Genomic DNA, 22,412 nt, shown 5'->3' on the forward strand with positions numbered 1-22,412 from the left:
TGAAATAATGACTGACAAAATAATTACAGCCACATTTTTAATGGAGTGTTACAAGTCATGGCTCTATGCAGTAATGACACAAATACTTTCCACAATCAATCAATATCATTGTTGTGTTTGATTAATTGATCAATTTCACAAAAAGGTTATCTAAACAAGAAGGAGTTACTTAAAATGGCAGTGATCTCAACGTTGTGCGACTATACAGCTCTTAAATACCACACAAAAAATACAGTGTAAAAAACAATAATTTTTTCAATCAAATGTCAGATAGCACAGCTATTCCAAGGTGGGAACAAATTCGCCAAAGGCTGTCATCTCAGACCGAGCAGAGGGAGAGCAGAAGGAGGCCCATCATGAGGAGCAGGAGGCTGGGGTGGATGGATCCAGCGTGGTCAGGTGGGGGCAGTTCGCAGTTCTCGTAGGGTTCTATGCAGGCAGCATAAGCAATGACATGGGCAATGTAGTTCTGTTCCTGGACCCCGTGGAAAAGATGTGACATGGGACCTTTGGCAAAGATGGCTACATCCTCTATGCCATGGGTCTCTGAGTCAAGAGGGACAGGAGCCTGCTGACGGTAATCTTTATCCGCTGAAGTAGTAAAAGACAAAGGAGCGTTATAGTAGTTCTCTGGCACATAGACAAATTTCAAAATAACAATGAAACCCAATGCAGCTGAATGGCAAACCACTTAATCAGAACTCCCACACAGTATCAATGAAAATGGAATATCATAATTTAAAGTTGTAGTATTCATTGCAGAGCTACTGTATAATTGCATTGTGTCGTAAACAACAAGTCAAGGTTAACAGTCACAGGTAAATTAAAGTTTATTGCACCAAGTTGTTGTACTGACACATTCTTAAGATTATCTGAAACTTCTTAATGATTAAAGGATGATAAAGTTGTAGTAGTTTTTAGAGCATTGTACATTATGTGTTATTCTTATAATATAATAACAGTTGTTGTTGGTTTTAAAGAGTTCTTCTGTTTTTTATTTGTGGCTGGAAATAATATCTAAGGCATCTGCTGTGGTCCCCCACCTCAACATCTTTTTGCAAAGCTCCTAACAAAATACTACATGCTCACTACAGAAACAATATTTGGTAAAGTTCATAGGATACAAATTGTATCCTATGAACTTTACCAAATATTGTAATACAATTGATAAATGTGTTTCACTTGAGTAAATTGCTGTCCTTTTAAAGAACCAACATTTCCTTAGTGGTGGTTCATGGGGACATTTGTGTACCACTACACTTGGACTCTTCAAATCCTCTAAAATAGGTATGCTGTTACACCACAAGATGGAGCTACTAAATAACTTAGTCTCACTTACATGAAACAGTCTCATTCATATCGGGCCGAGTTCCATTCCGATATCCTGGTCCATTTCCATACACAGCAGTGGTATAGTGCTTGTTGTCGTCAGCTAGTGCGCGAGACACCCCTGTAAATCAGAGGACAAATTGGTATCTACAGGTTTGTTCAAATCTGGAAAATCAGAGGTTTTTCACTTTTTATTATAAAACCTCCATCAACACAGCTCTTATCAAATTATAAGACTACATTTTACCGAAAACAGAGTTTCCTCTTGCAGAATATCCTCCAAAGGCAAAGACATGGGAGTGGTCAGCAGTGACCACAGAGAGAGTGTCAAGCTCACTGGTGAGTTCAGCTGCTCGCCCGATCGCCCGGTCAAACTCAACAGCCTCATAGAGAGCTCTTTTGGCCTTCCCTCCGTGGTGACCATGGTCAATTCTTCCGCTTAAAGTTAAGAAAAAAGCAATTCTCAAATAAGCAACAGCAGAGCATCTCTCATAATAGTAATATGTTTTTTTTACTGTTATTGATGTACCACATATTTACTGTAACAAAAGTATACATTTAAAAAAATACAATGTAACTTCTATTTAAAGTGTGAGAAAGGGTTTAGATGTCAATGGTGATGTCAATGGTTTCGAAGTTAGAGTGTTGAACTTTTAACAGTTAATTCATGGTGTGACAGAGCAGTTACACTGACAGTTTCAAGACTAAGAAGTTGTTTGCTGAAATATGTACAGAAAACAATAACACTTATCTTCTACAAAGAGGTAAAATCCCTTTGGGTTCTTGCTAAGAACCTTAATTGCTTTCTCAGTCATCTCCGTAAGGGAGGGGTCCAGGGATGAATCACGGTCCAACTCGTAGTGGCAGTCTCTGGGCTCAAAGAGACCTAAATCAAGAAAAAACAAGTTTAACTAAGAAACACATTCCCAATTGTATTAATAGAACTGGCAGTGTTAGTGCCACAATTTGATTAAATGTGCACACTTAAAGTTTTTCTGAAAAAACAAATTTATGGCATAAAATTGCAATTAAACTGAGATTGTAAAATAGAAGATAATCTTACGACTTTTAATCGAGACCCTGTTGTATCTACCATTTTCGTCCAAGAACAGCTCAGGCAAACTTTTAGTGGTTTTATTGAGAAGTGTCTTAAATGATTAATTGATTGTCAAAAGGGTGAATTAAATTGTTCTTCTTACCTATCAGGAAGTCTGTATTTGAAGGATTGACGGCATCCAAATCCGCTTTATTCCACACATATTTAGCATTCTGTAGGTAATGAATAAAAACAAACACATATTTATTGGAAGTTATGGGAAGAGTTGGGGGAGGAAACTGTTTTCTCACTGAAAAAAATGTAGTTGCAGCAAGAGGGACCATTTACCTTTTTGTTCTTTAACCACTCCGCAACAAGATTTTGTCCATCTAATCGGTCTCCTGTATAAGTTGAATACTCAGGGTCTTGTGTGTTATTTGGAAACATGTACTGACGACCTCCACCAAGAATGACCTGGATCAAATGACACATTGACAGTTATATATTTCATACTTTGCATCTTAAACTTTCGCAGATTTTCTAATCCAGAGTGATATCCATAAACCTTACTGCCTCATTGGTTTACTCTGCATGTGTTTTCCAAACAACCATTGTTTGGGATGCTAGTTCATTTTATTGCAAGTTATCAAAACCCATGTTAATGATCAAATTGTTGACTTAATATGGCATGGCGAGATTGATTGGTTCAATTTTGTCAATGAAAATTCTCTGTCAAGGTATAGTAAACCAAGAAGTAGAAATTCAAGAGAACTAGACATGTGTTTTGTCTTGTCTCATCCAACAGGTGTCATTTCTGACTAGAGAGGTTGTACAGGTGCCTATATGCAAAGTCACAGATATGAATTCTATAGAGTCACTGCTCTGGTGTTCTGCCTCAGAAATACCTTTCTATTAAGACTCACATTTATCTCTGTGTTATGAACCAGCTGGTAAGCAATGTCACGGCAGCCATTTTGGACTGCCTCAATGGTGAGGTCGGAGTCAGAATACCAGTTTCGGCTGGCAGAGTGAGCATAGTTTGCAGCAGGAGAGGCATGCTGCACTCTGGTTGTAGTGACAATCCCCACAGACTTTCCTGAAACACACAGAGCAGCTGTGGTCAACGTTTTTTTATACCGTATATTTTGAAATGGATATATACACACTTATGAGATGTTATTTACCACCAAAATCAAGATAAAGACAGAAGACAGATATTATCCATGGAAGATGCAATGTCTTTCAGTTCAATTAATTGTGGACAAAATGCAAATTACACTTAAGATAAACTGTACATTTTGTATTTGGATATAGAGCCAGGCAGGCACACACTGTGAACTGTCCTGTTATTCACAAGGTTAGGTCACAAGGACAGCCTGGGCCTTACATCCTCTTAACATATAGTAATAGTAAAAGTAATACTGACCTGTCTGAGTAAATGTCCTTAATGAATAACATATCAACAAGGACCCATCGTAACAGTATGAGAGCAAGAAACCAGTATAAAGCAAAGCTGTGTGAACCTGACCCTACCTGCTTTCTTGGCGCGGTGCAAAACTGATGTGACTTCGTTCCCGTAGGTAGCGCTACAGTTATTCCTTGGGGTGGCAGCAGAGACACCCAGGGTGCCGTAATTAGCCTTCACACCACACAAGTAAGCCGTGGCTGTGCCAGCGCTGTCTGGCATCTGCTGGTCCACATTGTACGTCTGCAGGGGCCAAATAAATGAACACACATTAACATGAGTATTTATCATCTCAGGCATTTAGCAAGTATAATATATATAATATATAAGTTCTTATCCAGTTGTTTCTCACACTGAGATTAAATCCTTTGGACTAGGTGGGTGTGTACATGTACCCTCAACTCATACAAGCAATACACTTAGGTTTAGGAACATAAATAACTACAATTGAGTTGTTGTCTTTGTTATTAAACACCTGGCATTTCGAGGTTCCAATCCTGTGTTTTAATTTGTCACAGGAGATAACACTAACTCTAACCTGAGCTTAAGTTGATTTACTTGCATAACTCAATTCAGCGCTTTTATCATATATTGTGTCCATGGAAGACAAATGTCATCTTCATATTATTCATGCTGACTACACTGCCTGAATTTCAGAATTCATTGGCATTTAATGGAATTTAATGAAATTGTGTTTCCCCGGTGTTACAAGCCAAGAGTCAGACCCAATATATATTGATAACAGGCTGCTTGTTTCACAATGACATGATAATAAATGACAGCCTCTTCAAACTCAAGATACCGCCTGTTCACATTCGAACTGAAATCTTTCCCCATATTCACGAAAAGAGGCAAAACATATAACTGGCTTGTTAGTGTGATGTGAATGTAGCGTTCTGTAGTCAAGTTTGTTTTGTTGATTCCTAATAATATTTGCATAACATAGAGGACATAAGTTAAGTTATACAATAAAACTATGTAAAGCATCATTGCTAACTACAATACCAGGATAAGCTATACATTCTAAGAAGTAATTGTGAGTTGCTTTAATGCACACTCCGCTCCATGATGATGCAATAAATATGTTGTCTTTTAAAATTGGTGTATCTATAAATTACAAAGAAAATAGTAATTCTAACGTGAGTGGTTGTCAATAGGAATGATGTAGTCTACACATGACAGTACTGCTCAACTTCATTGGAGTAAGATGCCTGTGACGCTTTATGGCCTTGCTTTACAATAATCATTGTCCTTCTATAACACTGAGTGAGTACATGATAGATCCTCGTTTTAGAAAGTTTAAATACACATAGCAGTCTGAATGTGTCAGGGAGAGTGGGCTGACCTTAGACAGCGCCAGGTGAGGAAAGGTATCCATAACCAGACTGGTCTCCTCCCCAGATTTTCCTGCCAACTGGCCTTTGAGAATCCTGGCAGCAGTCACTGTGGGTATTCCCATACCTGGAAGCAGGTGGAGACACACCTGAGTGCTAGATAACGTAGGCGAGGCCGGCACAGGGCTGCCATTGTGCACCGTGAACTTCATAAGGCTCAGCTGACGTGAGTGTTTAAAAGGTGATGAAAGACATCTGAGTTATTAACAATTAGAAATGGTTGAGAATATACAACACGAATACAGCAATATTCCACATTTCTACTCCTCTACAAACTTGATTATACTTTTTTTTTTAAATATGTCATCAAAAATCCATGGTATCCTGTCCAACATTTGTTGTCAGAGCTTAGGAATCTTTAGGAATTTTCACTCTTTATTACCACTAAAACAAATTAACATTTTTTCTCTTTTGGTCTATTTTTTCCCAGGAGGTCATTCATTTAATCATGTTGACCATTTGTTTAAACAAATCTCAAATATACTGTATTTCAACATAGATCTGCAAAATGTTGAATTCATTTACTGTCAGTTGCTTAAGTAATGGCAAGAGTTGTTTTGTCATTTATGGGATGATTAAATGTTACTGATCAATCCTAAACACTGATAAAATCTTAAAACAGCTGTTATCAGCAGGTTTGTGGGCTAGGGTGGAGGCAGCTATAACCATGAATCCATAATTGATCACTTTATTTGTGCAGGGAAGCTGACAGATTATGATCCTGGATCATGGCGTTAACAGAAGCAAGTGCACAGCAGTAGTTGGTTTATCTGTGTGTGTCACGGTTAATGTTTAAATGTTATATCAGTAATCCTACCAGCTAAGAGATTTTAGTATTACAGGGAGTTGAAACTAATTAAATAGGCGACCACTTTATAAAATGTTAGCTAAGCATGGGACTTTTCTCTAACCTTGTTGCAGTGATTTACCTTTTTTGGTGTTCAGATCAGTTAAGGATACATGTGGAAATAGCTACACATGCAGTGTGTGGTTTAGCCTCAGTTTGTTTTGTTACGCTTGGCTTTCCAAGCAGTAATAACTACTGGTGATCAGATGTCAACATTCATCTCCTTCTTCCCATAAACCCATGCTATTTGGGGTCACCTAGTGCATTTGGTTTGCATTGCATTCTCTCTCTACCTTGGTGAACTACACCACAATAATGACGAGACTCACACTTCCAAGTGAGATTGGCATTCTTCTAACCTAAACAAGCGAACTGAACTGACAGGAAAATTGCTCCACAAATTAAAGAGACCGCTTTAATGCTGGGAAAAGACTCACCATCCCCCAAGAAGAGGATGACATTCTTGGCTTGTTTAATATTAGGCTGAACATTCAGGGCAGTGTGAAGAGCCTGTCTCGCTTTGTTGTTCCAGTAGCTGGCATGGAGCTCTTCCTCTAAAAGCAAGAAGATACAATATAGTGTTATATACAATCAGAAGTGGCTTAATTAAATGTGCTATTAAATGTTAAGTCTGAATGGGCATCCAGGTGATTTTTCTTTTATTTTTGTGTGATTGTTGAGGTGTATTAACACCAACTCTTACATCACGGATATTAAAAATAAGAAAGACAATTAGCAAAGTCATAAAGAACAAACATTTCTGGCATGATGCTGAAATAATCATACAAGACAAGATACCATTAAGATGAATGAGAATTAAAAACTAAATCTAGGTGACCCTGCTCAATCATTGCTTTCTAAAGACACACTCTGTTATATATAAAATGGTTGTAACAAATCAGTAAAATAAATATCATCATTCTTTAGCACGTATAACTTTTTAAACTGTACGGCAACAGGCCATGCCTTTGTGTTGACCTTCAAATCCAGTTGTAAAAGTTTAACGTGAGATCTGAATGTGAGAATTCTTAGTTTCTGCAGATAAAAAGTTTTGGTCTAACAGCAGCAATATGTAACAGTTTCTTACCTGAAACAGACAACGTCCATGGCACAGAAATAAAAATCAATAATCCAGTAAAAAGGAGTTTATGTTGGCTGGCCATGGCGTTGACTATATGTGAATTAAATAAAGCACAGAAGTGCTTGTCCTTTATAGCTGCAGGCAAGGAGCAAAGGGCACATGGAGGAGCCTTTGAACGTGAGTGAGAGAGTGCCCCTGAGGTTTCATAATCATTGGTCTAAACTGCGATATAATGATCCCATCATCTATTTTTATATTTGTGATTATTAGTTCAGGTAAGGTCAGCTAACGTACAAACGCAAACTTTATGTTGAAGGTCAACCAGAAGCAGCTTTACTCAATAACGTTGTATAGCCACCATAAATATTAATGTAATGATGAGGATTACAGTGTTTTATAGTACTACATTATATATGACATTGCGATTCGACAATATCAGCTTATATCAACATGTAGGCCTCTGTATTTTAGCAGATGAACCTTTTATTTATTTATAATAATAATAATAGTAATGAATTTGATTTGTATAGCAAACTTTAAATAACAAACAAAATCCCAAAGTGCTTCACACACAGGGTAGAAAACAAAGTTCATATAATTCAAGACTTTGAAGTTTAAAAGTAAAAAAAGATTTATCAAACAAAATTAAAAAAGAAAACACATATGAACCAGGACCCTAGGGGAAAGCAGAGAGGAAAATGTGATTCCATAGACTGTATTTAACAAGTTGAAGTAGTCGCTGTGACGTCACCCATTGGTTTGTTGACTGTCGTTTTGAAGCCTTGAGTTTGGCATTTTGGCCATCGCCATCTTGGCTTTTAACTTCCATTTAACTGAAGTGACCATATTTGGACTTGAGAGAGGTGGCGTACAGTAGCCTTCAGCTCTACTTTAGTTGGAGTGACCACATCAAAGTGATTCAGGGTTGGGCTGCTGAGGTGATGTTGTGACTAATGTTTTCAGTTTTTGTTTTAAAAAAGTCCATTATGCGCATATTTTAATTTCAGGCATAATGAATTGATAACATGTGAGTCACCGTGGACAGGTGGGTCAGACTGTACATCTGTGGGATGTTTTTCAGCAATGTGATAAAACAAAAAAGTGTTACTCTGACATGTCACGCAGTTCTGATAGACCGTCACATGGTAACATGTTTTTTTTGTCAGAATCAGCATTTTGACATCTTAGAAAAAGCAAAATAACTTAAAGTAAATTGCAATGAGCACTAGATGGACACAGCTTTTCAATGATTGTGATAGATACACAGAATTATTTTTTAGTGTCTCCAGATGCTTGATTCCATGGAATTTGCTTTAACATGAGATTGTTTTCTCAACTGTTGTTATAGTGTGGCTTGATTACAGAAAGGTCAAAAGGGTGGATCTCTGTATAAGCAGTGAGATTAAAGTGTCCCTGAAGTGTATGAATTGATGCAAAAATGCACTAAACTCTCCTGTTTATTGCTGTATTCTGTTGATGCAATGGTCGCCTATTGCTTTTTGTATCATACATTTTTATGTTCATTTATGTATATTTTAGCAATTTGATGAATTGGAGAAAGGACCAAGAACATTTTTTTTCTTCTTATCCTTATTTAAGTAACATAACATTATAAAAATACATTGACAAAAATATTTGCTTACAAAATACATTCATGTACAATCCAAATAGATTACATATCAAGTGAAAACAGATTTACTATTTGGAACCAATGAGGTCAAGATACAAACTTGATTAAACATTTTTTTAAAAGCTACATATTTTTCACTTCTGAAAGAGGTACTGCATCTTCATGAGTAAGGTCTGTTGGTGTTGCAGCTTGGCACGGCACGATGGCTCGTAGTTCAGGTTTCTGTTACCATCATATAGTCATTTATTCCATCTGGACAATGAAGATCATATTCATCAGCAGCTGTGTGTCTAAATGTCCACAAGCTGAACAGTGAGCACTAAGCATGTTTGCTTGTTTCAAGTTATTCTGGGTTAGGGTTAGATTAATACTGCATGTAAATATTTAATTACAGCTCTTTGCAATTGTTAACTAGCTCTGCGCGAGCTAAAGTCTGTAATTAACGTCGGAAAACAAGAGTATACAAATCAAACTAACTAATGAAAGAAATAGTTAGTGCAAGTTAGTAGTCATGTTGCAAGTACAGGCTTGAAATAGTCCTTAGGAAGTAAATGCAGCTCGCTCTGCAATGGCAACAGTTGCATGAAGTGTTTCTTATAGAGCCACCTTCGTGTGAATTAACGTTTGCATATTTGTCTATGTTCTATCCTGCCTGTTTGTAAGTTTGTATTTGAAAAGAGCTACTCTACTGCATGTATGTTAGAACCTGCATTCTGTATTCCCTCTAGGTTACAAGCTCATGTGAATATAAACTGTGTGATCAGGATGTATGTGTGTATTTCTGTTAACACAAACAGTACTGTATTGGTCAATCCCTGCATTCCGTCTTGTCAGCCTGTGTGCATACAGTGATTGTGTGTGCATGTACTCAATAAATGTTAAGTGCATCAAGTGACTGTATTTCTGTACGCATACAAGGTATTTGTGTTAGTGTGTGTGTATGTTGAAGTGTAGGTGTTCGGGGGTCATCTGAGTAACCAGAGGAGGCTAAGCAGGCCAAACAGATGGCTGGAAGTTGTGTTCACACAGCCACTGGAGGTGTGGCGGTGGGAGTGAGGAGGGCAGGTCTTGTAGGGTTCTAAGCAGGCAGCGTATGCCATGACATGTGCCACGTAGTTCTGCTCCTTTACCCCATGGATGAGGTGAGCCATTGGGCCTTTGGCGTAGATAGCCACATCCTCCCCGCCGTGCGTCTCAGCATCCAATGGCACGGCAGCCTGCTGCATGTACTCCTCATCGTCTGGAGAGAAACATGTTAAGGGTTAAGGGTAGAATGTAACCAAAAACTGCTCTCTGCTTGGATCATCAACTGTTGATACAAAACAGATGCTGTTAAAGACTCTGTCACCATAAATTAACCATGATGTCTGTCCAGATTGACTTCACTTTGACTGTGTCATATATCATCCACTCCAGAGAGTACCTTTGGATAGCTCTAAGATTATGTGTAAATGTAATTACAACATTTTTAACACTTAGAACTACATTAAAATCATTTTGCAGAAATTTTACATCCACATTGTGGACAATACAGTTTTATAACTAACTAACTAACTAACTAACTAACTAACTAACTAACTAACTAACTAACTAACTAACTAACTAACTAACATAGTCCTCATCAGGATATAGATGCTGACTTTTACAGTGTTTCATATTTATCTAGATGGATACGTTAAGTTTTAGAAATGAATCCTTCACTTGTAATGGATGTTTACTCAAGATGCCAGATTGGTTGAGTGCGCGTCTTTAAAACACAACTACTGGTTCCAAAAACATACGGTGACGCCAGTCCATTCAGAAAGACAAAATTGGTAGTTTACCCCTGGAAAGTGGTATTTCCACCTTCAAGTATACAAACTCATGCAAAGATTAAAGCAAATGGTGCAGAAGAACTGAATCATTGCTGCCCAGTCTTCCACAAATAAATACAAATAGCCTTTTTTTAAGTACAATTACATTTACACAAGGAGGCCTGTGCTGAGAACAGAACAGAGGACAGCAATGTCATGAACATCATATTTCATCTTTGCTTTCCAGAGCAAAACACAGGCATGAGTCAACCGTAACCACAACTGTTACTCTGTCTGTACACACATCAGAGCAGACAAGCGCCACATCTGAAATACATTAGTTTGTGCTCACAGTAATCCACCATTGTGATGTTCCCTCTGGTTCCATTTATGTGGACATAACCTGGGCCGTTGGCGTACAGGATACTGGTGAAAGGCATTTTGTCATCGGCTTTCTTTGGTGACAGACCTGAATGACCAAAAATTGCAGAGAAGGTGGGTCATAATACATTGGTCAAATTATTTTTTACATAGAGGCAAAACAAGCACACAGACTCACGTGTACTTTAAGAGACAAGTAAAAAAACGAAGCTTTAAACATGCAAAATACGTAACCACAATTTCAAATATTGCGTTGTGAATGTATAAAACTAGTAATTCTAGGTTAATTCTACTATCTTCCATGTAGGGTTTGCATCTGAAAACAATTCTTTACCCCCCCCCCGTACTTTTAAAAAGCTCATGTTTCTGAGTATGATTGTCATGCAAATTTCAATCTGGACTGCATTTAAGTGTTTGTGTTGAACCATACCAAAGATGGGATTCCCTCGGGGTGTGTTACCGCCAAAGGTGAAGACGTGGGAGTGGTCAGCAGTGACCAAAGTGAGTGTATCAGATTCCCTTGTTAGCTGCGCAGCACGCTGAATGGCTTTGTCAAACATCACAGCTTCTGTCAGAGCCAATTTGGCAATGCCATCATGGTGGCCATGATCAATTCTCCCTCGTAAAATAAAAGCACAAAACAAGTTAATTAGATCTGCCCTTAAAACATCTCACTAGTACAACTCCACTGGACTCATTTTAGTTTTAGCTAAAAGGAAAATGCCTGTTGGATTATGCTACATGTTGTTTTTGCTTTACATTTCTTCATAAAACGTTTTGGGTGCTATAGGGTAATCTATCTCAAGGACGTTTTCAAAAATCTAAATTAATTCTCGTTGTTTTTTTTGACAACCTTGTATTCTTTAAACCATCAGGTTAGAAATCGGGTTTTGACAGCCTAAGGGTCAAAAAAGTCCCTTAAGGTATGAGAGGTTCCATCATGACCATATTTCTTCATAATTCTTATCATGACAAGCATGATGAGATTTTATATTAGAGGACTGTTGATGTAGTACTCATCTTCCACAAACAGGAAGTATCCTTTGGGATTCTTGCTGAGGATTTGTATGGCTTTCTCTGTCATCTCCACAATGGAGGGGTCACGTGTGCTGTTCCGGAAAACCTCGAAACGCATGTCCTTTGGCTCAAACAGACCTGGAACCAACAAGAAAATAAGAAAAATTATATTTTGTAGGCACTGTAGAGTTAATACTGAGTTAAATATAAACTAGCAGAGGGAAAGAACAGAGTGCGGACTTAAAGTAAAAGCCGCTTCTTGTATTCATAAATTACATACAAATTATTTTATTTATAAATCAATCCCACAATACTTCAAATGCTATTTTTAATTTGAAAACTTGATAACAGTGTTTCTGCTTAGACATTAAAAATGTTCAGGCAAGCTATCCCGTTGATTAAAAACATGCTCCAATCATGTTAATGATAAAAAGAATAATTCTGTTACACTGTGTTACGTTATACATATTATTACAGCAAGGAATCTGCCTTTTGATTTTTATTGTTGTAGTTAGGGGTGTTAAGACCAGCTATCTGTAACTTTAAAGTGTATGTTATCAGCTTGACTACTTTACATGGCTGTAAAGATGCAAGCTGATTTCACTGGAATCCTCGTGTTTCGAAATGACAAGGTTTCATAACTGAAAAGAAGCTTACTTCACAACACATGAGGAGTATAGTGTGTGTGTGTGTGTGTGTGTGTGTGTGTGTGTGTGTGTGTGTGTGTGTGTGTGTGTGTGTGTGTGTGTGTGTGTGTGTGTGTGTGTGTGTGCGTGTGTGTGTGTGTGTGTGTGTGTGTTTACATACTGTGTGCATGCATTGTAATATCTTGTGTTCTTTTTGCTAACTGTGTTAATATATACCCACCCATGAGCCGGTCAGTAGTTTTAACATTTATCTCATCAAACTCCTTCCTGTGCCAAACATAGTGTGATTTCTTGTTCTGAAAATCAAACCAGAAAAAGCTTGAACCTTTGAATCATTTCTTAAAATATATAGAAATATTCCGAAGCAATGTGATTTAATCCTACAGGTTTTGCCTTCAGCCACACGTCAATGAGGTTTCTCTTGTCTTTGCGGTCCCCCTTGCGAGAGTTGGAGGTAGGGTACTCGGGGTCTGGAGTGCCTTTTGGTGTCATGTACATCCTCCCTCCACCTAGAATCACCTTAAAGGGACACCAGGCAGAATGGGATCATTATATTTAGTAGCCTATGATGGTCAATGTACTGAAGAAATATACTGGCCTGACAATAGAGCGCAGTGGTTTTCACAGAACTGTTGATTTAATAATCGACCAAGTGTTTAACTTCACTCACCTTACTTCTCAAGTGTAAATAATTATCTGATCATACTGCAAGAATTTAATCCAGTAGTACTCTATGGATTAAATATTAAGCTCTTAAGAAAATAAATTCACCAAACGTTGTTGTTCTTACATACATCAATATCAACATTGGTGACCAGTTGGGTTGCAATGTCAACACAGCCCTGTCGGCGGGCGCTGGAAGGAAGATCTGCGTCGCTGTACCAACTGCGGCTGACAGAGTGGGCATAGGCAGCGGCCGGGGAGGCATGCTGGACACGGGTGGTGGTCACTACACCAACTGATTTACCTGGACAAAGCAGAGAGACACTCAAATTTAAAGGCAAAAGTGTAAAGGATTACACAAAATGTGAAAGTTTTTCGGTTCAAATGAACGAGTAACAAATATTTTCAGTTCTTAATGACTGTAGCCAGAGTCCTGCAGTCCTTCCTGGTTATGTAATGAAGCCCACTGAATGAGGTAGAAGAGGTTCCAGTGTACCGTATGACTTATTGTTCTTTGGAAAGTTTGTTACTACACGAATGAATGGGTGAAAAAAGGAAATCAATACTTTTTAGATATATTTTGACGATTTTGCTGCTTCAATGATTAATAATTTAATTATAAAAAAGAGTTGCCTATGGGTAACTTTGGTTTATTGGCACCACCCTTTGAAGTTAAACTTTAACAACGTTGTCTTCTAGAAACTTTGAATAATTAAAACTTTATGGATTTTATGGAAATACTCCAGTATAATCATGCATGCAGATTATAGAAAAAATACCACATAGCAGACATAAATTCAGTGAATATAATATTTCTAATAATGGACACTAAATATCCTTCATAAATGAATCATAATCTCCTTACATATTCTGAACATTGAACGATAGCTAGTGACGCAGAAGTAGCAGGGAACAGATGATTGTTTTATTCCTCGTATTTTATTTGAAGGCAGATATGGTCATTGCATAGCTTGAGATAACAATTAAATTCAAACCTTTCCAGTACACAGCACACTCACAATACTAAGCCAAGTGTCTTTACCTTGTGCTTTAGCACGTCGTAGAACTGAGAAGACCTCGTTACCGAAGGTGGTGTTACACTCGTAGGCCACTGCCTTGGCGCTTAGCCCCACTGTCTTAGCGTTGGCCTTCACCCCACAGTGGTAGGCTGTAGCCGTGCTGGCACTGTCTGCTACCTGCTTATCCACGCTGTAGGTCTGTGGAGTAGAAGCACAAACACCTTTAAAGGAAAGGATAGAAAATGAACACGTATTTGAAGTAGTATTTCCATTTTTTATACTGTAGGTTAGAACACAGAGACACCAAAGACGCTGAATACTCAGACTAACTCACACTATCACTTAGACTTAAGCAACAATCATTTAGGGATCATACTTCTCCAGGAAGCAGAATCCAACCTGTTACTACCACAATGTCAGCATTTTCAGTTAAAGTGCTGTTTTTAGCTAAATCCCTTGACACCATTGTCACACATAGGTTTGACGATTAAGTCGGAGCGAGATGGTATGAGGCAAGCTGCAACATGTTAAAAGACCAAAGCATGTTAGAAATGGCCACACAACAACACACACCCTAAACCCTTGACCCACCCTTCATTCATCCACTATCTCTCACACGATAGTGGTTTACCAAGGAATCACAGACACATAAACACACATGCCTGAATAACAGAAATACACCTGTACATGTTCCTGTTCTGATGAGGGTGTATCATTTATTATAGCTTTTCATATGATGTGACAACATCTCCTTGAAAACATTTGATTTGTGTGAGCCGATTATAAGTTTAAATGGGAAAAAGGGACAGTAATAATGGTAGTAATTTATTTTATACAAACGAATTTGAAAAACTTATGTCCTTTAGTTAGGACATGAAAACAGGCCAAAGTGATTTTTTTATTATGTCATTGGACTCTGTGACCTCTGAATTGCTTTGCCTAAACACACGTACACACACACACACGCACACACCCACTGATATCAGTATAATTAGGGCCCGAGCACCGACAACATCGGGCCACGAAGGCCCTATTGCATCTGTAGTGTTTCTTATTATTCCGCTCCTTATTATTCTTCAGGAAAGTGAATTGCCTTTTTGAGGGCTTTATCATGCTCAAAGTTTGACATGCATATCAGAACTGGTGAAAATTTTGATATTTTCAAGGTCTCCCATTTGGATATGACAAAATGGCTCGCTAGCGCCCCCTACAAAATCCATTTGGACACGGTAAGTCGAATTGACTTGAAATTTCACACACATATGCAACTCCATGAGCACTACGAATAAGCCTCTTGGGACCCTAAGCTCCGCCTACCGAAATTTTTCGCCATTTTGAATTTTCTGTAAAAACACATTTTTGCAAAATCTCTTGTGCATTATGCTGGTTCAGTGAACAGATTCCATGCAAAAAATTTAGCGCCACCTACTGGCAAAATGACAAGCTTTGTACTTTGATGTTCTGCTCCTAGCCAGTGAATCAGATCCTGTGGATCATTATTGGATCTGGCAAAAGGAAATGACAATTTTTTGTACTTTGATGTTCTGCTCCTAGCCAGTGAATCAGATCAACTTCAAATTTGGTAAGGAAAGCCTTCTTGTTGATGCATTCCTGAATCAAAAGTTATCAAAATGGAAGTTGATTTTTCTGTGGCTTGGGATGCTCATGAACTCATGGAACTTCTCACACGTGTAATAGGTGATGTAAATAAATATTTGTGGCAGATTCGTGCTTGCCGTTTAAAATTGAAGTTGTAACCCCACCAAATTTCAAATCCAATCTGGCCAAAATCTCTTGCGAGATGCATGGTTCAGGGCTGAACACATGTAATGCAAAACTATCTCAAAAAGCCTCTTGGGACCATGCTCCAAACCCAACCGGAAATCAAGCCATTTTGATTTTGATGCATTTTCATCACTTTTTCTAGCCAGTGAATCAGATCAACCAAATTTAATCGGAAACTTAAGATTTTGGTTGATGCATCATCCTGAATCAAAGGTCTGTTATTTCGTTGAACCCCGTTGCCGTGGCAATGCATTGTTCGCCATGAAAATGGAAGTTGATTTTTTTCAAGGATCTAATGAATCATGGAACTTCTCACACGTATTAAAGGTCCAAAATGTAGTTGCCTGATATAATTTTTAATCGTGCAGAGTTGCAAGATTGAATCGACAGCGCCCCTACAAATCTTCAAATAAGCTGAACAAGCGCTACGTTTGACCTAGATGCATGAAATTTGTTGTGCACATGTATCTCTGGACTTAAAAAAAAGCCTCTTGGGACCATGCTCCAAACCCAACTGGAAGTCAGCCATTTTGATTTCTGTATTTTTAGGCATCTAACTATTGGACACGGTGTCACGGTGGCATTTCGCCACCTGTTGAACCCGCGTCCCGCCGGCACCCCTGACACGCACGCAGTGCGAGGGCCCGATCATCGCTGCTTGCAGCTTTAATTATTATTATTATTATATTCCTTTATTGATCCCCATGGGGAAATTCGGGTGTTGCAGCAGCTCAACTACATAGAATAATAAATAATAAATACAATAAAATATAGAATAAAAATAAAAATAAAAATAAAATAAGAATAAAATAAAAATAAAAATAAAAATGTACAGTATATCCACATGGGGGATATATTACAGATGTTGTTTAATGTAGTTGAGGTTACAAAGTTATAGTGTATTGTAGTATTGAAAAATATACTCATCAACAATAGTATAGAAAAATTACTAATTATAAAATACTCTTTTCTGAAATGGAAAAATAATTCATAAAACACAGGTAAACTTACATGATGAAACCCTATTGGCTCTTTCAAATTATAAATTGTATTGTAGTCGACACTTAAATAATTTCTTGATGAATATTGCCTGATGAGCTACAGGTCAACAGTGTTGTGCTGTCACCTTTGACAGGGCCACATAGGGGAAGGTGTCCATGGCGAGCATTGTCTCCTCCCCTGATCCGCCCTCCATCTGGCCTCGCAGGATTCGAGCTGCCGACACTGTGGACACACCCATTCCTGGGAGACAATGATTTACATGCAATGTCACTGATAGGGCCCATCTTTATAGTTTTTTTTAGCTTCACTATCTCAGTCTACTGACATATTGAATCAGATCTTGCAGGCAAGTGTTCAGATCACTATTGGTCGAACACAATGTATAACTCTATAGCTACTATGTCACAATCTGGCATATATTAAATAAAACATACTGTAATTGCCTTTTTGATTCTTCAAAACAATTAAGGGACCTCTTTATCTCTTCATGTGGTCCACTATTGTATTTCACTCCTGACTTTGAAAACCATACTTCACGAAGCCCATGTCACAGTGATGCACTCTCCCTTCAATCTTATAGTCCTAAAACCGAGAACATGCTCTGGGCATTACTGGAGAGATGCACAAAGAAAACTCAGCCTCGACCACCCTGAAATGTGACTAAGTAGGTCTGATTCAAAGCAGATATTCTAGTGGTTCACAGGAATACACTCTTAAATCTCTGTTCAATTAAACAGCTCCCCTTTCAAAAAAAATAAAAATATTTCATGCCTCACCAGCTGTAAATACACCACACCAGTGACAATTATTGTGAAGAATTTTCCAATCAAATCCAATCCAGATGTAAAGTTTCCCCAACTGGCAACAGTTTCCCCTTTGGTAGACACAATACAGTCCCTGAATGCCTGAATGCCAGGTTACACTGACATGTAGTGAGACAGGAGTGGATCTTTAGTGTGACAGTCAGCTCTTGCCACCTCAAAGGTATAATGTGTTACATTTGTGGGATGCTTTTTGTAAACATACACAATTCAAATTGGCTACTTCTCCTCAGCTCAATGAGCGAGCAAGTAAGGGAGAGAGAGCAGCGATGGTCGAGAAAGCTATAGAGTGAATGAGAAGAAGGAGCAGCATTAGCAAGACAAAAAGCAGAAAATCAGAGAAATTCAATTTTAATTTTGAATTATTTCATAGCAGTTACGTTCTAAAGCACAAAGAAATGCAGCCGAAGGGCAAGCTTCATCCTGTCCTCTCTGTTTGTGTGTGTGCCTTGGTAAACAGACACTCTGCACACAGCAGAGGAGAGAGAGGAGCAGGGGAAAACACAGCAATGTCACAACTTATTCTCATCCGTCTTATACGGCTGCTTTTTATCTGACCGAGCTAAATAGGGGACTTGCACCTCGGTATCAGACATCAAGCGGCGGGACTAAGCAAGTTATTTGACGACCTGAATAGGCTGCACACCCTGCTCACTGTTATTGGCTGGGGGTTACACCTCCACGTGGAGTAAAAATAACATAGAGGGTTTCTTTTTGAACAAGTTCAAACAATGCTTTTTTTAAAGGAAAATCCTGCACATTATTTCTTCAATATACCCTTAAAGTTGCTGAGCACTAAATCTATATGGCACACTGTTTTTATACATGGGTCCCAATTTAGTTTAATCATGCGTGTATGAGGTTGTACATGCCATGCACCCAGGTGGCGTGACTCACATCCTACAGTTGGTTTCACGCTATTCAGCTGATCAGCAGTTCATGGTGCCAAAAAAACGTAGAAATGTGCCAACAAAGACAGTGAAGAAGAAGAATGCTAGCAAGAACGATGGATGAAAACATTGCATAATATAAAATATCAAAAAAATCTGCTTTGCTAATGTTTTGTAGGGATGAAAATGCACTTAAATAAAAATGCAATTCAAGTTTGTGACCTTGCAACATCTTTTGGTAAGTCCAGCATTCACTCTCACTCTAACTCTGTTTTGGTCTCCAACAAATCCAGAGGGAAATATCTGGTTCCTAAGCTGCAAAATGTTCAGTTATGTTCACAAGCTGGTTGCTAACTTTACTAACCAAAACCATGAGCTGAAAGTGCTAATTTGCTTTGTAGGTCAAGAGGAACTGTAGTCAGGAGTCTGTGGGTTGGCCACTGTGAGTGAACGCTATCCCATTAAACTTCGTCATGTGTTCCATTGGATAAACATATCTCTCAATGAAGATTTCAGTTTAGGCCTTTCCTGGTTGAGGTTAGAGAAAAATCACTGTCATGATCAGAGAGAACCATGTAGGAGAGTTTTCTGGTCAAGTCCACAAAAACCTTATCGATTTTAAGTATTTGAACAATTGACTAAAACTGTCAAAGTTTTACAACAACCACTTGCTCATCGGCGCTCACAAATATAGACACACCTGCACTAACAGTCACTCACAGTCTGCTGTGCAAACGACTTTCCCTCTACCCATTCTGAGCGCAGTAAACACTGAACACACTTGACCACTGTCTTGCATTGAATATTGAGCTGTATTTGTCATTGAGGCTGCAAGTCGTAGCCTTTTCAAACTTATATTTCAACCAAGTTAGTGTTAAATGTTTGCTGGAATAGATTTCATAATGATAGCATGACCTACCGTCGCCGAGGAAGAGGATGAGGTTCTTGGCCCGGTGTTCCCGAGGGCGGAGTCTCAGCGCAGCATCCAGTGTTGCCCTGGCCTGAGCATCCCAATAGGCTGGTTCCCTCTCAAGTTCATACAGTGCTGCTATGTGGAGACACATACATAAATGGGGAAAAATATAGGTATGTGGGGATTGTGGATGGATAAGAGTGGATCTCAGAGATTTGGCATCGTGGTCAATGCATGCATGGACTTGTAAAGCTCCACTACATAAAAGCTTCAAGTGAATTCAAGTGTTTCTGTTGGTGCCTGCACACTCATGCATCTTTCTCTCTCTTTTTATGACTCTTTGAATTATATTTGGCCTTGAGTTACAAGAGAGGTTTCTCAAGAGGCGTCAAAATGTCAAAAACAGCAAAGAAGACACTTAGGTTTCTGTCCATTCATGCCCACACAGTGAAGGAGGTCAAACAGGAACATTCCTCCTGCCACACACAAAAACAACAGAAAGACAGCCAACCCCACATTTTATATTAACAGGTAGACACAGGCAAACATATACTAACACATGCTTTTGTGCATTTACACAGAGCAGTTCTCAAGCACAGTCTGTCCTCACACACTCACCCCGTCCCAGGTTGAGGTTACCTGCTTGCACGTCCATTTGTCTGCCCACAAAATGCTACTAATATCCCAACCGCAGGCAGCAATAATAAGTCTGTCGTCTCCTCACCTTGGCTCTCCATAGCGGCCCGGCCCACAGCCAACAGCATGGGGCCCAGAAGGACAAGCAGAAGATTGGTGGCCCTGCAATGTGGTGTCTGCATCTCTAATCCGAGCAACCTGGAGGCTGGAGAGGTCGACACTGCCGGCTTTCAGAGCAGCACACCGAGCCCAAAAGAGGCACAGGCAGAGAGTGAGTGTGGCTGCTAAGACCTCTGGCCCTGCCTATTTAAAGCCCCACTGGGTGTGTAGTAAGGAAGGGCCCACGCCAGCTCATAGGCTTAGAGCCATAAGAGAGGGGAGAGAAAATGTGAGAGAAGGGGGAAGAGCCAGGGAGAGAGAGAGAGAGTGAGAGAGAGAGAGAGAGAGAGAGAGAGAGAGAGAAAGACTCAGAGAGGCTGGGACCACACAAGAGTGCTTTACCATCACAGCCCCTCTACTCACTTTGATTCCTGAACATGCACCACCCCCATTTTGTTGTTTTAAAAGGTTGCTCTAATTTAGCCGTCCCTCTTTTCCCTGTCTCCCCCACTCTGAACTGTGTATGACAGAAATTTGGATGGTCTTTTGATGTGGTAGTGTATAATGGGTTTTTTAATCTAGCAGCCTTTAACAGGGAGAGAAAAAAATGGCTACCCAATTTGTGTTGGCATCCATCACTATACAAATCATAACTCTTTTTCCATTTCTTTCCCCCCATTCCCTGGAAAAACAGTCCAAGGGGAAGAAAGGGAATGAGGCGCAAGCTATACTTGAAATATACTGATTGAGTCTTGATGTGCTCTGCTTTTCATGTCAGGAAAATGGTCATATTTCCATTTCCCCCCTCTGAATTTTTGCATTTAAAAGACCCCAATATGTTCCCTCTCTCACCAAGTTGTCTTGGCTTGTTTTTCTGTGGGAAGTGAAGCGGGTTTAGCATTTTTCTTCCGTGAGGCAGTGGAGACCGCCTGCAGAATGAAAATGTCTCTCTTCTATGCAAACATAACAGTTAATGTGTGAAATAAACTGAGTTGGGCCAAATTCGTTTCACACGGCCAGAAGAGTCAAATTCCAGAGGAACTGCTCTCGCCTTGTGAACCTGCGAGGCTGAATCTCGTTACAATTCGGAGCTCTGGAAGACCTCTGCTTTCTGCCAACTGCTCACCCGTTGCCAACAGGGGTTTGCAGTTAGTCACATGTGCCTAATCAAGACTGCAATAAAATCATAGCAGTAATCTGGGTAAAGAGGCCTCACATGATGCGGCCCACACCACATGAACTGGAAATACCAGCAGCAAGGGCAGGAACTCTTGTGGAGGCATGTCTGTCTGTCTATTTGTTATGGGTTTGCCCCTAAAAGAAAGTCGATCTTATGTTGGGAAAGTCAAATTAGTTTTCTTCAAGACAGGTGTAAACACCTGGTGGCTGTTTTAGGTCTCAGTGTGGATCATCAATCAACAGAAAAAGGTGCTTAGTAGCTTTTGTTGGGTGATTATATGGCAAGCTTGAATCTTCGTGAGAGGGCAGGGAACTCCTGGGAATTTAGAAGACTAATGAAAACGAAGCAAAGCACAATTACTGTTTAAGAATTCAAATCCCAATGTATACTTGAAATACCTTCAGTAAGACAGTCAATGTATGGTGCCCAACATTCAGTCCCTCAAATGAAAGACATACGACTGATCATAGATATTATGTATACTCAGAGATTATACATATTATTTCTAACTTGATCTACTATGTAGTAAAAATGCCCCAGGCCTCCGATGGAGAGCAAGTGTACATTACATTACAGTCACTTAGCAGATGCTTTTATCCAAAGCAACTTACAATCAGTAGTATATTCACACACTGATGGCTGGGCTACCATGCAAGGTGCCACCATCAGACTCTAACTAACATTCATTCACATCCAGTGAAGCCTTCGGGAGCAACTTGGGGTTAAGCATCTTGCCCAAGGACACATGGACATGGGTATTGAACCACCGACCCTCTGATTGGAG

At 39.2% G+C, this 22,412-nt stretch overlaps 2 protein-coding genes across 2 annotated transcripts; both read right to left on the minus strand.

Moving 5' to 3' along the window:
- Window positions 1–319: 319 nt before the first annotated feature.
- On the minus strand, window positions 320–7,234 carry LOC129094786 (intestinal-type alkaline phosphatase-like). Its single transcript, XM_054603045.1, has 11 exons — window positions 7,159–7,234; window positions 6,509–6,625; window positions 5,176–5,291; window positions 3,899–4,073; window positions 3,289–3,461; window positions 2,714–2,839; window positions 2,529–2,598; window positions 2,077–2,215; window positions 1,577–1,767; window positions 1,340–1,450; window positions 320–591 (listed from the first exon to the last, which is right to left on the minus strand). The coding sequence occupies exons 1-11, from the start codon at window positions 7,232–7,234 to the stop codon at window positions 320–322; spliced, it is 1,566 nt and encodes a 521-aa protein (XP_054459020.1).
- A 2,513-nt stretch (window positions 7,235–9,747) lies between these two features.
- LOC129094809 (alkaline phosphatase-like) lies at window positions 9,748–20,531 on the minus strand. The gene is made up of 11 exons (XM_054603075.1): window positions 20,438–20,531; window positions 19,720–19,845; window positions 17,214–17,329; window positions 14,326–14,500; window positions 13,415–13,587; window positions 13,005–13,139; window positions 12,841–12,916; window positions 11,977–12,111; window positions 11,387–11,578; window positions 10,928–11,044; window positions 9,748–10,022 (listed from the first exon to the last, which is right to left on the minus strand). The coding sequence occupies exons 1-11, from the start codon at window positions 20,529–20,531 to the stop codon at window positions 9,748–9,750; spliced, it is 1,614 nt and encodes a 537-aa protein (XP_054459050.1).
- Between the last annotated feature and the right edge of the window lie 1,881 nt (window positions 20,532–22,412).

The sequence above is a fragment of the Anoplopoma fimbria genome, chromosome 8 (assembly GCF_027596085.1).
Source record: "Anoplopoma fimbria isolate UVic2021 breed Golden Eagle Sablefish chromosome 8, Afim_UVic_2022, whole genome shotgun sequence".
Lineage (NCBI taxonomy): Eukaryota > Metazoa > Chordata > Actinopteri > Perciformes > Anoplopomatidae > Anoplopoma > Anoplopoma fimbria.

Excerpts from the sequence above, each read along its gene's own strand:
- LOC129094786 (XM_054603045.1), bottom strand. The coding sequence starts at position 7,234 with ATGGCCAGCCAACATAAACTCCTTTTTACTGGATTATTGATTTTTATT. Across the intron at positions 2,599-2,713 it reads AGTGGTTAAAGAACAAAAAG|AATGCTAAATATGTGTGGAA; the intron begins GTAAATGGTCCC and ends CATTACCTACAG. Across the intron at positions 2,216-2,528 it reads AAATACAGACTTCCTGATAG|GTCTCTTTGAGCCCAGAGAC; the intron begins GTAAGAAGAACA and ends TTCTTGATTTAG.
- LOC129094809 (XM_054603075.1), bottom strand. The coding sequence starts at position 20,531 with ATGCAGACACCACATTGCAGGGCCACCAATCTTCTGCTTGTCCTTCTG. Across the intron at positions 14,501-17,213 it reads CCTATGTGGCCCTGTCAAAG|ACCTACAGCGTGGATAAGCA; the intron begins GTGACAGCACAA and ends TCTACTCCACAG. Across the intron at positions 12,112-12,840 it reads AACTACTGACCGGCTCATGG|GTCTGTTTGAGCCAAAGGAC; the intron begins GTGGGTATATAT and ends TGTTGGTTCCAG.